This window comes from Gopherus flavomarginatus, chromosome 1 (genome assembly GCF_025201925.1).
Source record: "Gopherus flavomarginatus isolate rGopFla2 chromosome 1, rGopFla2.mat.asm, whole genome shotgun sequence".
NCBI lineage: Eukaryota > Metazoa > Chordata > Testudines > Testudinidae > Gopherus > Gopherus flavomarginatus.
In genome coordinates this window covers 262,062,918-262,088,343 of record NC_066617.1, presented here as the reverse complement: position 1 = coordinate 262,088,343, position 25,426 = coordinate 262,062,918, and the positions used below count along the sequence as shown (strand labels likewise).

The window sequence follows — 25,426 nt, the reverse complement described above, 5'->3', positions numbered from 1 at the left end:
ACCAGCGGATTTCCCTGACGGGCTGCGTGCCAAAAGTTGCTGATCTCTGGGCTAGATCATGGAATTTTGGCAGAGCCTTCAAAAAGGGGTATCACCACTTCAGGTGAAGCTCTGGGAAGAATTGGATTCATAATCACACCTCCTTCTAGGACACCACATTTGCAGTGGGGGAGGGCGCCATATAGGGTAAAAGAAGTGCAGCTTACTATCTCCTCTAGAGAATTCCTACTTCCTCCTATTTTACTTCATCGCTGCATTAGGGCTAGGAACAATGTAGTCCTTATGCATTCTTTGCAGCTCATCTGCTCATTGTCTAAAGCTCTACCTTAATATTTTTTATTTTGCCTAACTGTATTCATGTGAATGCAAAGACTGAAAAGCGAGCACTGACAGTGCTACATGCTAAGTGAAATCTCACAATTGCCCGTGATCATTTTTCATTTCTCAGATTTTGTTCTAATCTTCTAGAATCTAAGATGTAGATAATACACTGAGGAAGTGCCTACAAATATCACTTTTTTAAATGATGACACTTAAAGCACAATAGCGTTTTGCCACAATGACCAAACAAAGTAATTCTTTATAAGAGATGGTTGAAATTTTTCCATCTAGATTGTTTTTGTATGGAAAACGGGTTTTGGAAAATTTTGCAGAAAGCATCTACTTCCTGTGGAAAATTCTGACTTTTCATTAAAAAACAAACTTTTCAATTTTCAATTTTTGATTAAAAGTCAACATTTGACAAATTATGTTCCTTTTCCTTTAATTTTCTGTAGGAAAAAATCCATTTTCCAACCAGTCATTAAGTCAACATCTGGAAAGAGTTATCACCTTGTAATATCTGAGACACTGCAAGAGAAGATATTGGTGGTGATAATTGATAAATATTTTACTTTAATAACTTTGACTGCATTTGTTACTGTATTCTTTACAGGTCTAAGATATTGCATCAAAAGAACTCTTGGAAGATTAATAGAATTCATCAGAAAATTCTGTATCATCACTGAGAAGGATTTCAGCCCAGACAATTCAAATGAATTAAAGTTCTTACCAATGCTGTCTGTGTTCAATCATTCACTTTCTACATTGGCTACTGCCTAAAACAGTTATTCAGGTTATAGCCACCTGTCAAATTTTACACACTGGACCTGCCTTACAAGGTGCTGAGGACTTTTCTAATGGCAAATGGTATGAAAAATGGGAACAATTATTCATCTGAGCTACACCAAGTGACATCAATGGAAATTCTGAGAAAGCAATGGAACAGACCTTCTAAACACTTATGAGGCAAGTCTTTTCTTTTTATGATGTGGCTTGTTGAATCTTTCTTTGTTTAGTCTAGTCCTATAAAAGGAACAATATTCATGACGGAGTCTATCCACAGTAAATGGCTTTTGAGAATAGATGTCTGTTTAATAGCCTGAAAAAGCCATTTATTGTCACACTCCACTATGTCCCCTAAAGAGCGTGTGAACAAGTAGAAGGAGTGCAAAGCACATTTTAAGAATATAACAGAGAAATTATGCAATTATGGTATAAGAAAAACCCACATGTAATGTAATTATAACATCTGTATAATACAAATTAATGACTAATAATAACCATATGTTATATAAACTAATATATGCAATCCCATGAACTATAATTAATTCTTAAAATAAAATGAATAAGATACAACTGGATGTTACAGTTAGTCTACAGGGCATATAATCATAAATATTCACAGTTGAATGCTACAGTACTTACCTACCCTCATATCAATAAAACCATGAAGAAGATAAACAAATAGCACCAAAAAATCCTTACAATTTTTTTGGGGCTCTCTTAAATGAAATAACCTTAAAATCAATGCTTCTTTTAGAAAGCCCACCATATCTTATCAGCAAGCACATATGAAAAGGCAAACATTCAGAAAATGTTAATTTGCTCTCATGCTAAAAGCTTTTATGTCTAATTTCAGCCTGAGATATTTTTTAAACAAATTAATAAATCCTTGACAACAGAGATTTAATATTACGTCAGTGTTAACCACATTGGTGGAAGTAGCACTATCCTTATAACATCTTGTGCATGGTTTTATCATTTTTCTAATCTACCTTTTCCTGCCAACTTGAACAGTGATACATCTGGCTCTTAGAGATCTAGCTTTCATTAAGTCAACAGCAAAACTTCCACTGAACTCAGCGGGAGCTGGATTTGTATCTTAGAGACACTGCTAAATTCACTGTTGATATACTATAGGTGGGAGCATCTCCTTCACATCACTGAAGTTCATTGACACAGCACGTGCTTATACTAGTGGCAATTTCCCCCACCATTTAAAGTATTGAGACATTAAGTCCCATTTCAGAAAACAGAGAAATACATGATGCAACTGCTGTGGCTTTGACTAGACATCAAAAAAGTAGCTAGGATTTCTGTATCATAGTGATTTCTCAGATAAGTAATACTAATACAAGGAAACAGATTTACTTCATCAAAGAAAAATGCAGCCTTGAGGGTGTTGCACATGATAACCCTTGCTGGGTTCCATAAAACAAGCTACTTCTGTAACTTACTCAAGGGAATAGTCACTCAGCCTGATCTGAACACAACATCTTAACTAATCCCTTGTTTACACTTAAAATCTCCTGATTTTGGAATAGAAACTGATCTTACTGGTAAATTTTTAAAAAATGCTTGGTTTGCTTAAAAAAAAAAGCGTTGTGGGTTGTCATAGAGTACATTTGGGTCAGAGTGCCATAAATAAATGTATTTAGTAGAGCCACCTAACAGTGCTCAGGGGGAAGCTGACAAGACCATGCCTTTTAAGTTGAGGCATGCGATCCCGCCATTAATTGTATTGCTGCCCATGCCTGTTCACCGCTGGCTTTGAAGCATGGTTCTATTGTAAGGTGACTATGTAAGAGCAGCCACCTTCTTACTCAGCACCTAAGCTGCTTCTTACAAGAATAAGATAGGTACCTGCCTCACTCCATGCAAAACAGAAACAGGAGATAGTGGTACCTTCCTGTTAACTTTTAACCCAGTGGTTAGCAACTCACCTGGGATGTGGGACTCTCTCATGTTCAATTCTCCCCTGCCTCGGGTGAAAAGATTTGAACAGGGGTCTCCCACATCTCCAGAGACCACTGAGCTATTGTACATTCTGATGTAGGGATCCCACACTCTCTCCTATTGAAGCTAGCTATTCCACTTTGGATAAATACACCTCTACCTCGATATAACGCTGTCCTTGGGAGCCAAAAAATTTTACCGTATTATAGGCAAAACCGTGTTATATTGAACTTGCTTTGATCCACCGGAGTGCGCAGCCCCACCCCCTAGAGCACTGCTTTACCACGTTATAGCCAAATTCGTGTTATATCAGGTGGCGTTATATCGAGGTAGCAGGGTAATTAAAGAATCATTGTTGCCAGGGGACTTTGGGTTTCCTACCTCCCATGTGAGTGCCCTAACCACCAGGCTATAGACCAGGGGTCGGCAACCTCTGGCACACGGCTCGCCAGGGTAAGCATCCTGGAGGGCCGGGTGAGTTTGTTTATCTGCCGCGTCGGCAGGTTCGGCTGATCATGGCTCCCACTGGCCATGGTTCGCTGTCCCAGGCCAATGGGGGCGGCAGGAAGCCACGGCCAGCACGTCCCTCAGCCCCATGATGCTTCCCAATGCCCCTATTGGCCTGGGATGGCGAACCGCAGTCAGTGGGAGCCGCAATCGGCCAAACCTGCCGATGCGGCAGGTAAACAAACTGGCCCGGCACGAGCCACGTGCCAGAGGATGCCGACCCCTGATACAGAGTCATTCTCTTTCTTCCTCTCTGGCCCAATAACTATTTCTCCGAAGTGGAAAAGCTTCAGGAGAGATTGAGCCCCACATCAGAATATCCAATGGCTCAGTGGTTAGAGCGCTCTCCTGAAAGGAGGGAAACTCCTGTTCAATTTCTCTCTCCCTCATGGAAAGGGCAGAACTGAATCTACATGTCCCACATCCTGGGTGAGTACTCTAATGACTGGACTAAAAGTTATTGGGTGGGTTTCACCTCCTCCTAGATTTGGAAGGGGCCTAATCTGGTAGGTGACCTTTGAGTACTCCTACCAGAATGGGCCCCACAGGCAAGAAGTGGAGGAGTGCCTATCTTCCCCTGTGCTCTGGATCCCACTAGGGCTTAGGTGGGATATTGGTGCCCAGGTATCTAGAATGAGGCAGCAACACAGATGCCTAGAGGCAGAAATGTAGGCACTAAAGAATTTTTACAGCAAAAATGTAGGTGCTTAATGAGTTTAAGTATCTACAGATTTAGGCTATAGCTACACTTACAGCAGTGTGTAGAGTGCAGACAGCACATGATCACCTAGCACAAGTGTAAATAGCAGTGTAGATGGCAAAACATTGCTCAGGCAAGTAGAAAAAGTAGAATAGAGTGCCTTACCTTGGGGTTGTTCAGGAATGTATGTATCCCACACCATTCTCCGCATGCTCAAGCAGTGCCTCCCACATTTATGCTGCTATTTTAGCAATGTAGTGTCTCACTGCTTGAGCCTTCTCCCACAGCAGTGAAAGGCTCCCGTCATGTGGAAAGGCTCAGGTAGCTTCCCACTGCAAAAGCCTTTCACTGTGAGTGTAGTTACACATGTAGTGCAGGGGCGGCAGAGCCTTCCCAAAAGTGAGATGGTCAGGGGCCCCTACCCCCAAAGCCCCACCTTGCCCTTTCCTCCAGAGGTCCCTCCTCTTCCCCGGAGGCCTAGCCCCCAGCCAAGCCAGAAGCTGGAGCAGGGCTGGGGTGCCAGCCTCCCTCACCCTGGGGTCGGCTAGCGTGGGTTGAAATCAACCTTCTGCCGATATTCCCACCCCTCGGGCTCTCCGCCCAGGGCAGGTGGAGGGACCCAACTCCCCACAGCTGCTCACACGCCTCTTACCTCAACCCAGCTCCGGCCGGGGGATGGGGCCTTGGAGCTGCAGCCCGGCCATGGTAAAAGCTATGCAGGCAGCTGTGGGGAGCCGTGGCAGACTCTCCACCTGCCCATGGTGCAGGGGGCCAAGAACAAACCCCAGCCTCTGTCCCTGCCCTCTGGGCCCCCACCGAGGGCAGGTGAAGGGTCCGTGCTGTGGCTCCCCACAGCTGCCCGAGCAGCTCTGAAGATGGCCGGGCTGCGGCTCCAAGGCCCCATCCCCCGGCTGGAGCCAGGTTGGGGTAAGAGCTGAACAAGCAGCTGTGAGGAGCCAGCATGGAGCCCTGAACCCTCTACCTCCATCTGACCTGGCCAGGGAGCCTGGGGGTGGGGACATGGGCCAGGGGCTGCTCTCAAGCCCCCCCTTACCATGGGCAGGGGGAGGGTCTGCATGGCTCCCACAACTGCCCAGGCTTCCCAGCCAGGCTCTACTAGCTGCTAGCCTGGCCGGGGGGGGGGTGGGGGGGAGGACCTCAGGGAGAAGGGGAGGGGAAAGGGGTAGGATCCGCCAAAAGTGGGAGGGTTATGGCCCCGTAAGCTGCCTTGTTCTGGCACCACTAATGTAGTGACTATACTCTACATGCCCCTGGAAGTGTAGATGTAGCTTAGACAGTAGCGGAGAGAGTGCTTTGTGGATCACAATGGTACCTAAAACTGTGACAAAGGCATTTAAGACCTTTTGTGGATCTAGGCCTCAGAACTTAGGTCAAATTTGGAGGACCACTAGGAAAAAACAAAAAAGATATTTACTTTTAAACTGAGCACATTTGATCTGGAATCACAGACACAATAAATGTAGAACACCAAACTGTCAATTTCACAGTCACTTTTTCAGTAGAACTGTATTTTAAGCATATGCAAAGCAACGGACTATTTGGGGCCTTGCTCATCTGAAGACCTTGAGTCCCTGGCAAGCACTGTAGTTTATAGACCAACTCTACCAATCTCTGCAGCTGTAAAAGTACAGTCAATCACTCCCATGGGTGTGGTAAATAAACATCCAGACATAATGACTGATGGCTTAGTGCCCAGGAAAGGGAAGCCCAACTGCACCCCTGTCATAGTGAGCCCACAACAATGTCCATACCCACTCGGACAGCTTGCGTGTGCCCTATAATAAAGACATACCTATACCAGTGAGTTGGCTCAACAAAAAGCAGCTGTCTGGGACTTAACTTTTTTATCTGGTTAACAGAACTGCACAAATTTTAACTTCCAAAGCATACTTCTGTTTCCTTGTGGCATGACACTTACCTATTTATCTTGTGCAGTTAATGCAATGTTGAAAGAAAGGCTAGTTAATGAATGAAACTGAAATCATTACTAGCTTTAGATTACCTCAGCCAGAATCATGAGGTTATTAGAACAATTTACCTTACATTTAGAGGTCAATCTCAGAGAAACAATTTGCTCATAGAGTTCTATTTACACAAGAACTCAAAACATTTAAAATATAAAAGTGAAATTATTGATTTTATTAGATATTTGACAAGTTAGAAGCTTAAAGACAAATCCTCATATCTTTAAGAATATCAAACCTAGAATGCCAATGTGAATTGACATATTATGTTGTATGACATAGGAATTAACTAAATACGGTCCTGAGATGTGGGGTGGGAGGAGAGAGTATAATTTGAAAGTGATGGGCACCTAATGGAAGACGCCTATCAGTAAAATACAGAATAATCCCTGAATAGGTAAGAAAACTTGCTGAGATTCTGGAATCCAGTAAATCTGCTATTAGCAGATAAAGAGCATTAGATAAAAAATCAGATTCACTGGAGTGTATTTTCCTTACTTTTGGATTGACTCAAGACACAAAACTTCTCCATATCTTTAGATGTCAACATAACTAAACAAAAAATGAAATCCTATAATAAATCTGTGAAAAATAAGGAGAAATGTTCCTTATTTCCTTTCTGAATAACTTACCAATACTACATCTAATTTTCTAACAAATCAGAAAACAGATCATGTATAATCAAATGCCCATCTTTAGTTATCAGAAGTCTGAAGCCTTATGTAATAAGGAACTGAACTTAACTATTAGAACAAAGAACTAAAATTAGTATAAGAAATCAAGGAGATGATAAAAAAGATTAATAAATTCTTCTACATTAGTCATCAGATTTACTACATACTCTTAAGGGAAGTGATTCCAGCTTCAATATATTTCAAGAAGGTTAAGAAATTAAGTGTCCTAACTTGAGGAGTTTGACAGGTGATCCCAGAAAAACCTGTATGATAAAAGCAGTTACTTGAGGAGACACCTTCATAGCAAGTTGAACTGGTTGCAGCTGGAACTTTTGTTTTGTTAGGGAAAGACTATGGGGAGTCTGACCACTACAACCTTTGCTGCAATCTGATATCTCTAGTTCTTCAGCACATAGCTGGTGCCAAGAGGTAATGATGAACTAGGAAAGCATATACAGATTTAGGTTCCCAGCTGCATTTTAAAAAATCCCATCCTTTTAATGCATGGACATAGAGTGTCTTCTAACCATTAAGCATGCCCTTACATTTCCTCTGCAGCTTCAGTGATCCTCGAAAAGGCGTGGGAAAGCGACGATTCTGGAGGTTCCACGCAAATTCCTTAGAAGTAGCCAAGTGGTCCCTGCTTCGGGTTCAGCATGGACCACCCCAGGCTCGGGATTACAGTGAGAAATTTAACGTAGGTGTGTGTGTAGCCTTCAGAGACTCACACAGCACGGCTACTGCACTGACCACCTTCGCTGCGTGCCTATGAATCGCAACATGTTGCTACTTCTCTGTGGGAAATGAACGCTCACAGGCCAGGAGGTGCCTCAGAAGTGAGTGAAAATATCCCCCTGTGTAAGTCAACACACACACGGGACCAGATCTACCAGCAAGGGGCACCTGAATATCCCCGCACCCAGGCGGGCAAGAGCAGCCAGAGGAGAAAGCCACTTTGCTGCTGCTGCTGCATCACTCCGGGCTAAATCGGCGGGAGCCGGGGGGCACTCAGCACCCGGATCAGAGCCCTGCTGCATCCTGTGACATCCCACCCAGCCACACTGGCCTCTCTCTCTACCCGCTTCCCTCCCCTCCACCCCACACAAGTAACCGGGGCGGGGCTCGCCCCCAGGGTCCCCACTGTGCCCCGTTAGCCTAAAGGGTGGGAGTGAAGCAGGATCGGGCCCGGAGGTTTGCTCCAGGTTTGGCTCGGGGGCTCTCCGGGAGGGGACGAGGGCTGCGTGCGCCGCACCGGGGTACTCACCGCGGCGGACACCTCGCCGGGCTCCTCGCTCAGCAGGAGCGCAGCCAGCACCAGCCCCACGCCTCGCCACAGCCTCATCCTGCCGCTCTCCCCGAGCGAGCGAGAAGGGACCGAGCGCCCGGAGCCGGGCAGCGCGCTGCGTGCTCAGCGCCTGGCCGCGCGCAACTCCCGGGCCCCGCGCGCGTCTCTCCTCTGCCCCGGCTGCAGCGCCTCTAAAGCCAAAGAGGCGAGGGCTGCCCACATCCCCAGTCTGTGGGCGGCTGCCGCTGCCCCCTCCCCTCGCGGGCGGTGGCTACTGGGAGGAGATCCTGCGAGGCTGGCCAGTGTCTCGTCCCCTCTGCATCGCCCACCTCCGGCCGGCCAGTCCCGCTCCTCCGGCAGAGGGAAGGGGGCAGGCTCCCGCCTCACCCCACAAAATCCACCCCACGCTGCGGGCTGGGAGGACTCGGCGGCCGGTCTGACTCCAGCCCCTCGCCTCGCTGCGGGGGACCGGTTCTGCAAGGGGAATGCGCCCGGCCTGGGCAGCCTAGAGCGGAGAGGTGAGTATCGGACACGGGGAGCTGGAACCGCTCAGCGCTGCGCTGATCGCTGGGAGCTCACACCTGGCCTGGGGCTGGCCCGCGCTCCCGGCTGGGAGAGGTTTGGCTGGCGCTCGGCTGGCCAGATGAGCGGAGAGTCGGGTCGGCAGAGCCCCCTGCAAAGGGCAAGGCTGTGCCTGGGGACGCGGCGGCGGCTGCAGTTAGCTGGGGGCTGGTGCTATCGTTTCCTTTCTAAAGCCGCGTTGTACCTCGCGCGTCCCTCCAGGGCAGCATTCTCGCCCTCTCCAGAGGCGTGCGGCGTGGGGACTGCCCCTTGCATCCAGCCGCCGGGAACACGGAGGTGGGACTCGCTAGGTGAATGGGAAGGACCTAGCTCAGCCTATGTAGCCTAACTCCTGTGTGCACGGGACTGTTCCCTGCATGCAGTCGGGGTGACCTGCACATTCCTTGCTCCTCTCTCAAACTGTATTTCTCCCTCTCGCGCTGGATCCAGGGACAGGAGAGCTTTGCTGCTGGGAGCCCTGCACAGCACGGGAGAGGAAGCAAGGATGAGAAGCTCGCAGTCCCTCCTCTCACGTCGTGCCCTTTGGCAGTAAGTAGCTTCTATCCTCTCCATACTTATTTCAAGTACTTGTTGTGATGGGCACTTCTCATCGTTGCCAAAGTGGGGACAAAATTCTCTTCAAATGCAGGGCAGGGGCCTTTTCTTCACAGTAGCCTGTAAAGCTGTATCACACTCTGGTGAGTGCTACAGCAACACAAATACTTAACGTTGTGTTTCTCCTTTCTGTACAGGGCTGTGCAGGTCGTGCTGCTCTTGGTGTTGACTTCACTGTTAACTGGCAGAGTAAAAGCTGTAAGTTAAACTTTTTATCCCTTCATTGGAAGCGAGAGAGGGAAAAAGGAAGGAAAAAAATCCACAGCATTTTTATCTGAGAGGCTAGAAAATTAAGAAATTGCATTCTTCTTTGCCAAATGCCCGATCTATCTGTCATTTCCATTAAAAAAATAACAGCCAGTAGATCACTTACGTATTAGCATCTTCACTAAGTGGTATATCAGAAAGCCCTAGAGTTCATCTTCCTTCGCTATACTGGATTGCCTTTTGGAGTTTGCCACATTCCATCCTTACACCCATTCAAATCACAGTATTTGTTAAAGCAATAGCAAGTTATTACAAAAATTAGCCCAAGATTATCTTTAGTGCTGTGAATTAATCACAGTTAACTCATGTGATTAACTCAAAAACATTAATCATGATAAATCGCAGGTTTACTCGCACTGTTAAACAATAGAATACCGATTGAAATTTATTAAATATTTTTGGATTTTTTTCTACATTTTCAAATATATTTGATTTCAGTTGCAATACAGAATACAAAGTGTACAGTGCTTACTTTATATTATTTTATTACAAATATTTGCACAGGAAAAATGATAAACAAAATAAATAGTATTTTTCAATTCACGTCAATGGTATAAGGGCCCTACCATCAATCAAATGTTAACCCTGCCCATTGACCCCTTAACTCCTGTCCACCTGTCACCGGAAGTCCCACCTCATGGGTGTATTACTTCGGGGGGGGGGTCAAACCGGAGACATGATCAGAAGCAAGGTGTGTTATGTGACCCCTCTAAGAACTCCTCCCACTGCCCTCTACCAATCAGGAGAGGTTTCATCTTCTGGAGACCACCCCGGAGAGGAGATTTGACCAATGGGGGAGAATTCTGGGGTGGGGTGACCCGTCCAGAAGTGGTTCATGTGACCCCTCTAAGAACTCCTCTCACCACCCTCTACCAATCACGATGGGTTTCAGACACAGCGGACTGCCCCAAGAGCAGATTTGACCAAAATCTGGGATGGGATGAACCGCCCAGAAGAGGGTCATGTGACCCCTCTAAGAACTCCTCCCATCACCCTGTGCCAATCAGAGTGCAGCACCATCACCCCATAAGTCCTAGCACCAGGCAGAAGAGATCATCTCTTACCAAGAACGTGTGTTTTAGAAGTCATGGAAAGGCTGAGAGGAAACATGGACACCCCTGTGAGAACTTCGAATTTTGTGTGGAGAAAGTGCTACATCAGCAACAGTTCTGACAAGGGCCTTTTGACTCAACTGTTGATGAATATGTCGAAAGCCGACCCTGAAACCCAAGCCCTCATGAGGCACCCCAATGAGTGTGACGGCCTCACGTCATCCACCCCCCTGGAGGTGAAAGGCGATCATGGCTCGGGGGAGTCACCAGTGGACAAGGTGAACGGAAAAGACGTTGCTCAGCTAAATGAATAATTAAGAAGTGATGGTCAAGAATGGGGTGTAATGGGGTTAAGAACTGACCTGGGATTATGTGAATCTAAAAACAAGCAGTGGGGTGCTTACACTGTTACTTTTCTGAAAATCTCTTAACTGCTCGACGATGCCTTTCAAGAAGCCTTTGAGAACTTACATATTGGTAGCCCCGTGGGAGTAAATATATCGTGCATTGGCTGTTTTTGCTCATGGCTAAGACACAGATCTCAAGAGGAAAATCCGGAAAAGGACAAAATGGAAGAATGAACCAGCTCAGACTCCCTCATGGTAGGCGTCATGGCAACCATTTTCACAGGCAGCTGTAAAAGGTGGTCTTTAAACCAGGCGGTTAATAAAACTTGTTTAAATGTGTCAATATGAATGTGTCCCCACCATACTCGAGTTAGTAAAAGATGGTACAAGGAACAGTCATGTTTACGCAGACGGCTCCGTTAAAGAAAATATATTACACCCCCAGGGAAGTTGGGACTTTGGCGGGGTGAACCTCTTTTTCAAGTGGCCAAAAAGCATAGTAAAACTTTAAATAGAAGATAGGTAACAGCTTGACTTTCAGACCAGGATGCTTACACTTTACACAAACTAACTCAAATACATTTTAAAAGAAACAAGACCACTGTTTAGATGTGGATATGCAATGGCAGGCAGATTATGTGGATATGCACTGGTTCTCCAAACACAACAGCGGTTTTAAGTACATCTTAACAGAGATAGACATTCTATCCCAATATGTCTGGGCTGTAGGCCTAATAGACAAGATGAGTGGTGAGGTATCCAAGGCCTTTAAAGTTATTTTCAGTGAAGGTCACATGCCTCAAAAATTACAAACCGATCGGGGGGAAGAATTTTTAAACAAACCTTAAGCAAATTGCGAAAGCAGCATGGCGTTCACCATTTTGTTACTAATAATGAAGTCAAAGCAGGGGTTGTGGAGCGATTTAACAGAACTTTAAAAACTAGGATGTGGAGATATTTTACAGCCCATAACAACTTTTGCTACATCAACATGTTACCTGACTTTATAATGAGCTACAACCAGAGCTATCACAGAACTATATGTACCAGACCCATTGATGTTAACCTTTCAAATTCTCTGAAGGTATGGAAAACGGTTTACGGAGACAGTTTTAAAAACTGATTGTTGCCCCTTTTAGAAAAGTCGATCATGTGAGATTATCTAAAACTAAAGGAGTTTTTGAAAAAGGTTATGAACAGATGTTTACCAATGAGATAGTCATAGTGTATGAAGCCTTAACCAGGAGCTAGAGACCTGTATATTGATTAAAAGATTATGAGGATGAGACAGTTACTGGAGCTTTTTATCCTGAAGAATTACAAAAATTAAACCCCAAACAAGACAGGATTTACAGGATTGAAAAAGTTCTAGTGGAGAAAGAAAAGGGAGAATAAAGCAGGTACTGGTGAAATGGTTGGGGTGGCCTGATAAGTTTAATAGCTGGGTGGAGCCTTCTCATCTCTGTCACATTGAGATGTGAACAAAAACTATTCCTCCTGCAAAGACAGAGAGAGAGAGAAATAAGCGATGGTGGGTTTTACATCACTTTGCCTAGCAATGCCAGCTCTGGGGCTTTTCCCAAAAACACCAGCTCGAACTTTACAATACAGCTAATTATACCCTTGGTTCTCCTGGGTGCATGGGAGGTGGGGTTAGTGGAAATGCAATACCCGCACAGCTGGAACACTATCAATGAAGACATCCCTTTCAAAATCACCTTTGGATATATGACACGGAGTTTCTTGCTACAACGAGATTATTACTCGTCCCTACCTGAATTATTGATCATATGAACAATACCGTGGCTCATGACCCAGCACTGCCTGAGGTGGTCATGAACTATGACTTTGTCGGTAGAAAAGTTAGACTTAAATCCACCGATTTTACTTATGTGTTTTCTACCGGCAGATAACATTCTGGGTTTGGGCCCTAAGCACAGCATCCAAAATATCCCCTTCTTGGCAGACATCACAGAGGGTTTCAACTCCTTGTATCTGTACACGGATATCATAGAACACGAGTCTGTGGGGGGTCTTTTCTGTTCCTCTGTTATGCTGCTTCCCTGTCCGAGGAAGGAACAACAAGTTTGTCACCATCACCTACAACAAATCTCATTACGTCTCTGTCAGTAAACACCACATCGACACCATCACCATTGAAATAAAGACAGATCAGAACAGACTCGTCTCATTTTGCTTCAGTAAGATGATCATCAAGCTGCATCTGTGTCCCCAGAGAGAGCAAGGTTTCTAAAAAGTAAAACACTATTATGGCAATCCTAAAAGATTATGGTGACCCCACCATCTAAAGGAACTATTACAAAGCCCAGACTGGATAAGCCCTTCCTAGATATCCGCTGTGATGTATGGGGCTGACATGGGCAGAATATTCTGTAGCCTTTTTTGAAAAGCTGTACTACTTTTGAGGAGGGGGCTAGAGACTATTAAACCCCATGTAAAAACCGCCGCTCAAAACATAGCTAAAGAGGTGGTAGGCCACGTCTCTGACGCTGTTCTGGAGAAGGTGAGGAATCCAGCTTCACAGGAGGGATCAGGGCTGATGTACATTAAAAGGAAAAGAGAAAGAGAAATGTGTAATACCCGCTATGCACAGGTCCCCCGAAACCCTTTAAAAGAAGGGCTTTGCCGTGCAGGGCCAGCCATAAGCGAAAGTCCAAGAGAAAGCCTGGACGAAAGAGGAGATGCTCTCCGCCTAGTAAAAGAGAGATATTTTAATCAACATGGCTTTTGTTCACTGTGGGTCTGAGGAGTGCATCAAATCCAAACTAGATTTGTTCCAAATAGCCCCTATGCAAACAAGCACCGAGAAAAGCATCTATATCGAGGTGCTGCCTCTATCAACCATTACGGAGGCTGCCCCCCATAGACTTTTTTAAAGCAAGGAATGGCAAAGATTATATGGATTTAAACAGCACACAGATTTACCTATGTTGCAAGATTGTAAAAGGAGACGGAATTGAACTCACCAAGGACGCCAAGGTGGGCCTGGTAAATGACCCCATGGACTCTATTTTCAGTCAGTTGGATGTCACACTGGGAGACCGCCTCCTAAGCCAAAGCAGCAACTGTTACCCTTACAGGGCCTTTATAGAATCAGTGCTCAATTACAGCGACAACATCCTCGTCACGCAATTTTCCAGTGGCCTGTTTTACAAAGACACTGCCGGACAACACAAAGAAATGGAGTTGGATGGCGGGAATCTAGGGTTTGTGAGGTGTGCAAAGCTGATGGCCCAGAGCAGGAGAGTAAAGCCTCTGGGTCATCTACACAGTGACCTGTATTTTCAAGGAAAACTTTTGATGAACGGAGTGGATGTGAAATTTAAACAGATGTGCAGTAAAGATGCTTTCTGTTTAATGGGAAGTGCGTCCGAAGGCTTTAAACTGTGTATTGTATCAGCGTCCCTTTTTGTGAAGAACGTACGAGTGGCCCTGAGCAGCCATCTGGGGCATATGGAGGCCCTGCTTACCGCTAATGCTAAATACCCCATGGACTGTGTGGGAATGAAAGTGTTTAGCATCCCTGTGGGCAGCAGGGTCAGTAACCAGGAGAAGCTGTTCTTGAGACAGTTATCCAAAATGCTTGTCTTAGGGTTTGTGGATAATGATGTCTTTAGTGGAAGTTACACTAAAGAAACCTTTCATTTTAAACATGACAATATTAATTTTGTGGCCTTGTATGTGGATGGTGAAGATACCAATCAAGCCTTTGCAACCAGACTTTGAGGCAGGACACTGCGTAAGAGAATACATGAATCTGGTACAGACGGTTGGTAAACACATGAAAGATCGTTCTCTGTTAATCGATCGTGAGGAGTTTGCACAGGGTTACACCTTGTTTGCCTTTGACCTGTCTCCCAACCAGGAATGCGCCAATCACTATTACCTGATTAAAACCGGGAACCTGAGAGCAGAAATATGTTTTGGGAAGGCTTTGACGGTCACCGTCAGTATGATCGTGTATGGGTTTTTTGACAACATCATAGAGATAAATCAGAGGAGAAACGTTCTGTTCGACTACATGTGAACATGGACACCGTGCAGCTCTTATGTGTCTTATCAATGGACCCTTGCACAAAAAATAATTTCTTAGATGTGTTCACTTGCGATTGGCTCCCTGGCGGCAAACTGTCTCAGAAATCCCTAGGTTTAGTGGTCAACACGCACCCACACAATCAACCGGGTGAACACTGGCTCGCCTTGTATCTGGTGGAGCATAACCATGGAGCTTTTTTTGACTCATACAGGCAAACCCCGAACAGTGTGATGTTTCCTAGAAGCATTATGAAATTTTTTAACAAAAATGCCACAGACATCGTGTTTCACAATAGATAATTACAAGACCCTCGCTCCGTCGCCTGCGGCTATCACTGCGTGTTTTTCTTACATCATCATAGCAAGGGTTTATCTTTTGACCGGATTTTAAAATTGTATTCTAGCGACTTAGTCCAAAACGACCGGATGACGGTGAATTTTGTAAAAAATAAATTTAAGTTCTTGGGCATGCCTAGCCTCACTCAAAACATGTTTCAACAAACCCAGACATGTATCTTGCAACAATTTTCATAGACATGTTACCCACTAAAGCACCCCAGGTTAGGTGTTTAAAGACAATTTTAGAACGTGAAAAATATCAAACACTGAGCCATTCAGATCTTTTAGCCAATTTTTGTTTTTTAGATGGCAAAAAAGGGGTCATGGTTTCTCGATCCACCCTGGTGTTGGCAGTCGAGGCCTTCAGGCGTTCCAAAAGTTCTCTGTTGGCCACATTGCCCATGATGGAAGATGGTACATTCAGTTCCATCATGGCATTCATAAATACATCCCATCCTTTAGGTACATGTCTGCTAGGAACAGAGCACATCTGAGTTACGACCCTGACTACGTCTAGCATGTTAGAACCATTAACCACAGAGCCTTTGTGCACAAAAGCCCTTTTATCGTTCCATGAAGAGAGATTTTTATCCTGACCAAGCTTATTTAGCCATACTAATGCATATTTTTTATAACACTTATTCATGTTATCCAGAACCTCCTGAGCAACAGAGTCTGAGGTCTTTGGTGTTTCTGGGGGTTTGGCAGTCACACTCTGTTCCTGTTCCAGTAGAAACAGACTTATTTTCCCTTTATCTGCATCGCTTTGCTTCACGTACGTTAGGTGCCTTTGAATCACGGAGCTCTAAAGTTTAGCCTTTTCGTATTTGGCTAAGTCAGTTCTTTGAAGAACAGACTTCATTTCAGCATCCAGTAAGCAAGTTGTGGTCGTTCTGATATTTTTCTCTGCCAGAGGGGGAAGCGCTTAATTGCTCCAACTGAAGGCTGGGCACCAGGTACCTTTTTTTTCTGCATACTCCATTATCGATTAGTCAAAAGCCCTATTATCAGAGGGATAGCAGAACTTAACAGAGGTCTGATAACGCCCCCAGACTGCTTCACCAGATGCTTCTTTCTTTTAAGTGAAACTCTTTTATTACACAAAGTTTTTATAAGCATGTTTCTCTTTTTCAGCCCACGCTCTTGATTCTGTGTCAAAGGTATGTTTTCTTTTACGGTATTGAGTGCTATTTCTGAGATGGCCGCTACTAAATCGTCAGAGGCCGAACACAGTATAGCCCTCCTTTGCTGCAGTGACAATTTGCTAAATAATTTTAAAAGGATCAGATTTCTCTTCACGCAGATAGACATGTTTTTGGTCAGCAACCCCGGCTGTTAAAAGGGGTCTGCTGATAATTCATCCCTTTTTATACCCAGCTATTGTTCTTTTAAAATTATAAACTACCGGCCAGTCTGGAGGGAAAAGACCGGTTTTTAGTCTATAAGCTTCTGGTGTGGAAGCATTTGAATCTACCACCAGGTTGCCATAAGGTCTTTCGCTAGCATCCTCAAAAGCGTCAAGAAAGTATTGAGCTTTGCCAGTGTACATTTGCCGAGCGAGCGTAGCAATTTGTAATTTATCCCTGGGGTTTTTGAACAGAACTATGTCCTTTGTGTTTAGGTTAATCGTGCAACTCTTCCCTGACAAAATACGTTCTGAACTATATACATTATGCTCAGGTTCCTGTGATGCACATACTTGATAAAGGCTTTCTCAATTTCATCATGTTCACAAGCAGAGTTCATCAGATCTTCTACAATAATCATACTTTTTACTTTATTGGTAGGAAACAAACGGTCATCGTCAAAAGCAACAGGCAGCCCCTCCATAAAATTGATAAAGGGATATTTACAGAACAGTTATATTTTGTACATAATTCTATATTTGTAAGTTCCACTTCCATGACAAAGAGATTGCACTACAGTACTTGTATTAGGTGAATTGAAAAATGCTATTTCTTTTGTTTTTTTTACAGTGCAAATATTTATAATAAAAATAAATATAAAGTGCGCATAGTACGCTTTGCATTCTGTGCTGTAATTGAAATCAATGCATTTGAAAATGTAGAAAACATCCAAAATTATTTAGATAAATGGTATTGTTTAACAGCGTGAATAATCGCGATTAACTTTTTTAATCGCTTGACAGCCCTAATTATCTTCCTTTGTGGCCCAAGAAAAGCCACCAGATATGTGGAAAAGAAGACATTAGTATAACACCCATGGCGCACACATGTGGGAAATTAACCTACGGATAAAATGATAAATATCTTCATCTGAGCACAATCCTAATCTGTAGATTGAGTGAGCACTTAATGATACTGGTTTACTTTAAAAATCAAAGTAACATTTATAAATAAATTGTCTTTTTAAATGTAATCAATTCTTCTCTCCAAGAGGAAAACCCTGGGAAGTTAGATGCTCTGTTGCAAAGATGCTAGTGAACATCATGTTAGGAACTTTTAAAATATCCCAGGCCATATTACCCTGTCTGTCAATAAGTGGGGAAGGGTGGGGACATGGTCCAGTCCTTTTTGGAATGTCTGGGGCACTAAGGTCCTGTTCCAAAGTCCACTGTGTTCCATAGAAAGACTTCCAGTGATGTCAATGAGCTTTAGATCAGGCCCTACCATTCCTCCACCCCTTGTGCTAATGGACTGTAAAGACCTGGTTTATGGCTGCTTCTGCAACAGGTGCCCAAATGAGAGTGAGACTTTGTGCACCTGTGCAAAGGCAAGTATGATTTAGCCAGCTGGGTTTTTTACGGTATCATACATAATACTTTGGCTATCCTACATTTTTTCGGACTTTTATGACTACACTTTTTTGAAAATCTGTGTGATTATTTTTGTGTAATAAGTTGATAAAACAATTTAGGGAGTAGGAGGTATTAGTTTTCAGAGTATTTTGAAGCAGGTTTTGTAATAGTTACTATTTTATTTTGCACTGAAGTCATAGCAGCCGTTTGGCTTCATAGGTGGTTGCTTATCCTCTATGGAAGACTAAAGTTGGATCCATCTGCACCCTGGTTTGACAGATAACATTGAGTGCAACAGATTTTGGATCCACTGAGATTTTGTTACCAGAGAAAAGTGAAGCCAGGGAAGGAGAGGAGCAAGGAGCTAAGATGCCTAATGCCACACGTCTCTTGCTAGTCATCTCCTCTTGACAAAACTTAGTATGCTACTGTTCTATGCGGTACGGGATAGACTATAATGCATATCATTATAACATGTCAAATTCAAACAGCAGAAGATGAGTGGTAGAAAGGGCAAGCACTTGGCACACGTAATCCAGGGCTTTCACTGCTGGGGATCATCTAGGATTCAAATGCAGCAGCAGTGACATTCAACTCTTAGGGCATGTCTACACTTATCGAGGATCAATGCTGCAGTGATCAATGCACTTGGGGTCGATTTAGTGGGTCTAGTGAGGACCCGCTAAATCAACCACAGATCACTGTCCCATCAACTCCGGTACACCACCGGAAAGAGAAGAATAAAGGAAGTCAATGGGAGAGTGTCTCCCATTGATGCAGCATGTGTATACACCACAATAAGTTGATCTAAGCTATGTCAACTCCAGCTACGTTATTCACATAGCTGAAGTTGGGTAAGTGAGGTTGAATTACCCCTGTAATGTAGACAAGGCCTAGGATGGAGTGAAAGTTGAGCCATTATTTCCCCAGGGCCAGCAGGATGAATGTAAGTGGGTGAGGCAGTAGTATATGAGTGACTGTGAGTGGGTAGCTGGCAGCACTACTGAAGATTGGTCTGATGGATCTGGCACAGAAGTGGGATTCAGGAGAGCACAGTTCTATTCTTGGGTGAGCCCTTGAATTTCTATATAACTTTGGGTTACCTCCATATCTCATCTTCCCTCTCTCTCCGTGTATGTATATGTATCATAATATTTACATGTAATAGACTTATTATGATGATTAAGTCATTAGAATTTTGTGAGTTGCTTCGGAGAATTCCCAGGTTGGTTCCACCTGCTTGTCTGAATGTTGGGTGCGGAGGGCAGGAAAGGAAGATTAAAGGAGTAGGAAGAAGAATGTGTAGGATTTGGAGAAGAAGAAAGTGTCTTGGGACAGAGAAGAAGGAAAGGGTATAAGTTTTAGGGTGGATGTGAGTTATGGAAGTATCAGGAAGAAGAGTCAAAAAATTGAGTGGAGCTGGACCACAGTTTTCTCTAACATAGAAATAGCTTGACGTTGTAGTAAGTACTGTAGTATGTGTCAGGAGAACGTAAACAAATTTAAATTTTCAGTTTGATTAAGCAAACAGAACTTTGGATACCTATCTCAAATTTATCAAAATGTACAGATCTCCTTTCTTTCTGTGCTTCCTAGACTTCTTGCAATAGGTTTTCTGTTCATGCACAGCCTTTTTAACCTATGTTATCTTCCCCCAGCACTAACTGTTATCTTGTCCCTGTCCTCCCCCAACCACAAAATGACAGAATAATGTCATTACATCTTTTGGTGCATGGATTACTAAAACTCTAAACTTGCTAGAGGTTTAGGTGCCATTTTAACATTTTCTTTTACATGGTTTTAAATAAGGGTTACTTTTCATTTTAGCTACACCCTTATGGTGCCCTCTGATGGGAACAGTAGAGTCACAGAAAAGAAGAGAGTAAAATGCATATAAGGAATTGAGGTGACATGAGAGTGAATATACTACAGGTCTGTCGCAACTTACGCGCATTTAACATGCGCGATTTCAGCTTTACACTGTACGGCAGGAGTCCTGGGGGGAGGCGTGGCCTCAAGCGGAAGAGGCGTGGCCTCAAGATTTAATGGCCCTGGGGCACCAGCTATGGCTGGGAGTCTCAGGGCCTTTAAATCACCCAGAGGGCTCCCAGCTGCAGAGATGGCTGGTAGCCCCTGGGGCGAACTAAAGGGCCTGAGGCTTCAGCCACCATGGAGCTCCAGGCCCTTTAAATGCCGGCCCCAGCCTGGCTGCCAAAGCTGCGGGCGGGATTTAAAAGGCTCCTCCGGGCTCCCTACCATGGCGGGAAGCCCGGTGGAGCCCTTTAAATCCTGCCCACAGCTCCGGCCCCCAGGCCCGGGCCAGCATTTAAAGGGCTTCTCCGGGCTCCCCGCTGCAACCCTTTAAATCCCAGCCACCGGAGCTGCGGGCTGGGATTTAAAGGGTTTGGGGATGTAATTTTGAGTATACGTGGTTTTCGCTTTACACGCTAACCGCGGAATGGAACCCCCATGTAAGATAAGACTTGCCTGTATACAAAGACTATGCAAAAACAAACTGCAAGAAGTAGACACTTAAATAAAATAATATACGCTAAAATGGACACAAATAGGGCCAAAAGTAGAGACTCTGGGCCAAAATCATCCCTCATATGTAACTCTATTAACTTCAGCAAAGTTGCACCAGAGATGCATTTGACCTGTGGAATCAAGGAGAGAAAAATAATCCAAACATAGGAAAAAGGAGAAGAAAAATGATAAAGATGGATAAATAATAAAACTATGGGGCAAATGGTCCCTTCCAGCCCTATATTTGTATGCCTCAACCCCCTTCCTCATGATATAACCACTGGGGCTGTTCAGTGTGAGTAAGGGTGGAAGAATCTGGCCCTTTGAGTGCACCACACAAAGGTAAAAAGTAAAGGGAAGAATATTTGAAGAAGAAAAGGGGAGAGAGGTGGAAGACTTAGGGCCATTGTAATGAACTCTGTAAAATGTAAATGTTAGTGGGATGATGTAGAGCTGTTGCAAACTTGGGCCAAATTCTGTTCTCAAATTCTGTTCTCAGTAATTTCATTGACTTGGAGTTACTCCTCATTTATGCACATTGTAACAGAGCAAAATTTGGCCCTTATTTAGATTGAAATCACATTTTATGAGGAAATTAGACATCCTAGCTGAACTGAATTTGGCTAAAGTTTTTGAGGGGCTGAGAAATGCCCCTCTGAATATTTCATCCTTTTGTTGGTGTTCAGACTAAATTTACCTCACCATTTCTTCAAATCCTGGAAGAAAAACCGGGAAGATGAGAAGGGACTGATTCTCCATTCACTCACAGTGATGTGATGTGGATCAGGAGTAGCTCCACCGATAACAATGGAGTTACATTGTTGTAAAACCAATCAATGGAAGTGGAGAATCAAACTCTGGTCTTCTATGAATGAGCTCTACCTTTGCTGAGAGTCAGATTCCTTAGAGCAGTGGTTCTCAAACTGGGGTCTGCAGACCCCTGGGGATTCACGAGGGTACTCCAGGGGCTCCATGAGTCACATCCAAGGCTGCCAACCCTGCTGATCAATTCCTCCTTCCCAGTGCCTCCTGCACACCAGGGAACAGCTGTTCAGTGGCATGCAGGAGACGCTGGGAGGGAGCGGGAGGCAGGGTGATGGGACACACTCATGGGAGGGGGCGGAAAGAGATGGGGAAGAGGAGAGGAAGGAGTGAAGCAGGAGTGGGAAGAGGTGGGGCATTGGGCGACGTGGTGGAGTGGGGGTGGGGCATGGGGCTGAGTGTGGGCTGAGCACCCCCAGGGAAAATTAGAAGCTTGCTTGGGGGTCCATGAAAAATTTTAAATCAAAATGGGGGTCCTTGGGTTGCTAACGTTTGAGAACCACTGCCTTAAAAGTCTCAAGTCCTAGCTGTCTGTGTATTGGAGTGGGAATAAAGATTCTCTGTCAGTGTCTCATTATGGGGCCAATCCTGTGTGTACCTCTTGCGTTCTCTCTCTCCTGGCAGACAATTGGCAGCAGATAAAAAACTGAACCATAAGAGAGACCAGTCAAGAAATAAATACTGAACTTTTAATAGAGGACAATGATATTATTAACTAGAGCGTGTGATGTCATTTAAAAAATAAAAAATCAGGTCCCTCACGCAAATATAGCTGTTTGGACAACAACCCCCTGGTTTTCATATTTGTTCTGAAAAAAAGCCATACTTGTTCATTCAGGAATTTGTTAAAAGTTAAGCTCCTAGAAGAAAAGACTTTGCTTATTCAGCTCTTCCCCTCCCCTGCCCAAAGATCTTAGATGGAATTACAATAATTAATAAATGTATGTACACATTACGTGCAAAAACTACATTAAAGGAACATTATGGTTGCAAAATCAAGCACTTGAAGCTAAGAAAAGCCAGAATTAAGGTTGCTTATGCAACCTAAATTCAGCCCCCTTGTGCATATTCATTATGGTACCATATCGGGGGCAGGGTTGTTTGTTTGTAACATCATCAGTATTTTTTCTACAGCATCTCATTCAGTGCACTGGATGGATGGTGCTCATTTTAATGAGTAGCTTATTCAGCATATTGTTTTATTGTCATTGTTCCAAGTGTGACCTCCAAGCCTTATTTACTACACATAATACTGTATTCTGAACACAGAATTGTTAACTTTCTCAGGCACTTTTCTATGGTGCTCATCACCATAGTATCTAACCCAGTCTTGCTTCTTCCCCATGCCTGGGTTTCCAATCCCTGTTGCTCTGTCTCAGTCCTTGCCCCCAATATCCTTGTCCAGTTTGTTTCTCCCACGCCTTGGCCTCCGGTTGTTTCCCCGTTCCCCACCTGCCCACATTAGCTCCCAGTCTCCCATCGTAGGCTTCTCATCCAGTCTCGGTCTTCCACCCTCCTCCATAGCACCTCTTCCCAGTTTCCATACTCCCCAGTTCCTTGTCCCTGCCCCTTTGCCCAGCCAGACCCAGTCTTTACACTCCTTTGACTCCTGGTCCAATCTCAGTCTCCCTGCTCCTCCTGGATCTCAGTCCCTGTCTCCCTACCCAATCAGTCCAGTCTCCCCACCACCCCATCTACCAGTCTGTCTCCCTGCCCAAACAACCCAAGCCTTCCCCACCCTGCCCACCTAGTCCCAGGGCTCCCAGTCCTAATATGTCTAAGCAGCCAGTCCCAATCTTCCCACAGCCTGGCTCCTAGTCTTCTTTCCAGCCAATCCCAGTGTCCCACTCACTCACTTCCCAATCTCACTTTCTCTCCTCCCAGCTATCTTCCAGTTCCAGTATGCACCCTCACCTGCATGGGCTCCTTGTCCCAATCTATTCTCTGCACGTACCTCAGGTCCAGGTTTTGTTCCTTCTGCCTTCAGTTCAGATAGCTTCTTCATGCTGCCTGGGCACTAGGAGGGAGGTCATTGAAGAGTCTCCTTACTTTCAGTTCTGGTGCCTGGTCCCATCCTGCCTTGTAATAGTCAGAAGTAGCAATTACAGGGGAAGTCTTGCATAAATCCTGCAGCCCTGAGTTGGAGCATGCTCATTGTATACAAAAATTTTTGAGAATTTACTTTTATCTACATTATAGTCAAAAGGTGTTGTCAGTAGTAAGAATATACATAATGCCAGTGCTTTACTGTTGTTATAGAGGAAAGGCCTTTCTTCCAAAGAAGAAGTTGCAAAGTTATACAGACTTTCCATTTAAAACAAGTGTTGCTTCATACTTGTGTCCTCAGGAAATTTTTCAGAAAACTTCTGAATGTGGAATCCTGACCCCACTGAAGTCAATGAGTGCTTTGCTGCTGATTTCAGTGGAGACCGGATTTCACACATAGGCCTCCTCATGACAGCCCACAGGCCAGCATTTTGACATTTGGTCCTTAAGCTAATTGGCTGTTATATTTTATTTATTCGTATTATGGCAGCACCCAAGGACTCCAGTTGGGAATTGGGCTATATTTTGCAAGGTACATACTTTACAAACAGGTCATGGTCCCTACCCCCAAAGAATTTGTAATCTAATTTGAAACAGGATGAAATAAATAATCATTCCAAAAATAGGAAAGAAGGGAGGACAAGGGTAATACGTTCATCTAGTTACATACACTAGCTGTTTGCACAACTTGATGTTCTCATCTGTTAAAAACTTTTTGAAAATTAACAAATGCCAGCTATTTACAACTACCACTCACCCTATCCTTTGTGAGTTGGCTGATTTCTTGTAGGAGTCACAACAGAAGTGGGTCTTGAGGGATTTGAAGAAGGAATGGTTATGACCTTATGGACTATTTTAGGGAAGGCGTTCTGTGTGTAAGGGGATGTGCAACCACTAATCCAGCTCTTGGCGTGAGTAACTTAAAAAAATCAGACTAGGTCAAAAAGATTTCTTTGTCCTTTTCTTTGTCCTATTGAATTGGATACAGCCAGGTACAAGGGAACAATAGGAAAAAGATGTTCTGATCTATTTCCATGATCTCTGTTAAAAATGAATTCTTTTGATGTGTGTATATAAATATTATTTTTCCATTCATATAATGCACCTATCAAACTCTAGGTATGTTTATAAAGCAAGAAAAAGCACCACCATTATATTTCTGCCAACGAATGGTAACGTCAATGAAAAGCCAACTGGAAAACTACAACAGGCATCTTTACTTAGTTGTTCCTGTGAATAGGTCAGAAGTATATTCCACAGACTTATGTAATAGTAAGGTCTGTGTGGCATGTCTGCCTTTATAGAGTTATTAAACACTAATATATAGCACATGCTGCATAAAGTAGAAGAAAGAAAGCTCACTCTGCCTTCTATTTGAAACCAATAAATGTTTTAGTGGATGAGGATAACAGGTCTATACATTTTGATATTGAAGGAGAGGAGATGAGTCACTTTAGGAATTATTACTGTTTTGGAGATGGAAATCTGACACACTAAATTAGAAGGTAGGTATGTACGGAGTCTTGATTTTTGTCAATTTATATATATATATATATATATAGTGGAAATCTGCTGAAATGGTAAAGGATTGGTTGCATTTCAGACAGTCCTTAAAGTGGTACATGCTTGGCTTTAACATATGAATATCACACCAAAATAATGCATATCCTTCTAAGTCTCTATTATGTGTTTGGTTCTGGTTTGTTTTTTACTTGTAGGGAAATAAAATTGATTTGTCTCTCCAAACAAAAAGTTATTTATGGGCAGATTAAAACTACAGTGTGACCTGTTCAATCGTCAGTACATTTTTAAATTTACAACATCTCCAT

General features: G+C 44.0%; 2 protein-coding genes across 2 annotated transcripts in view; one reads left to right on the top strand and one right to left on the bottom strand.

Moving 5' to 3' along the window:
* The window catches only part of COL4A1 (collagen type IV alpha 1 chain), a 224,624-nt gene extending 216,318 nt beyond the window's left edge, over nt 1-8,306 (bottom strand). The window contains exon 1 of the mRNA XM_050946956.1: nt 8,188-8,306. Within this exon, the coding sequence (XP_050802913.1) occupies nt 8,188-8,265 (78 nt within the window). The 5' untranslated portion in view covers nt 8,266-8,306. The remainder of the gene's footprint in view (nt 1-8,187) is intronic.
* Nucleotides 8,307-8,360: 54 nt separating this feature from the next.
* Nucleotides 8,361-25,426, top strand: part of COL4A2 (collagen type IV alpha 2 chain) — a 230,081-nt gene continuing 213,015 nt past the window's right edge. Inside the window, exons 1-3 of the mRNA XM_050946942.1 lie at nt 8,361-8,726; nt 9,220-9,318; nt 9,522-9,582. Coding sequence (XP_050802899.1) covers nt 9,275-9,318; nt 9,522-9,582 — 105 coding nt within the window. The 5' untranslated portion in view covers nt 8,361-8,726; nt 9,220-9,274. The remainder of the gene's footprint in view (nt 8,727-9,219; nt 9,319-9,521; nt 9,583-25,426) is intronic.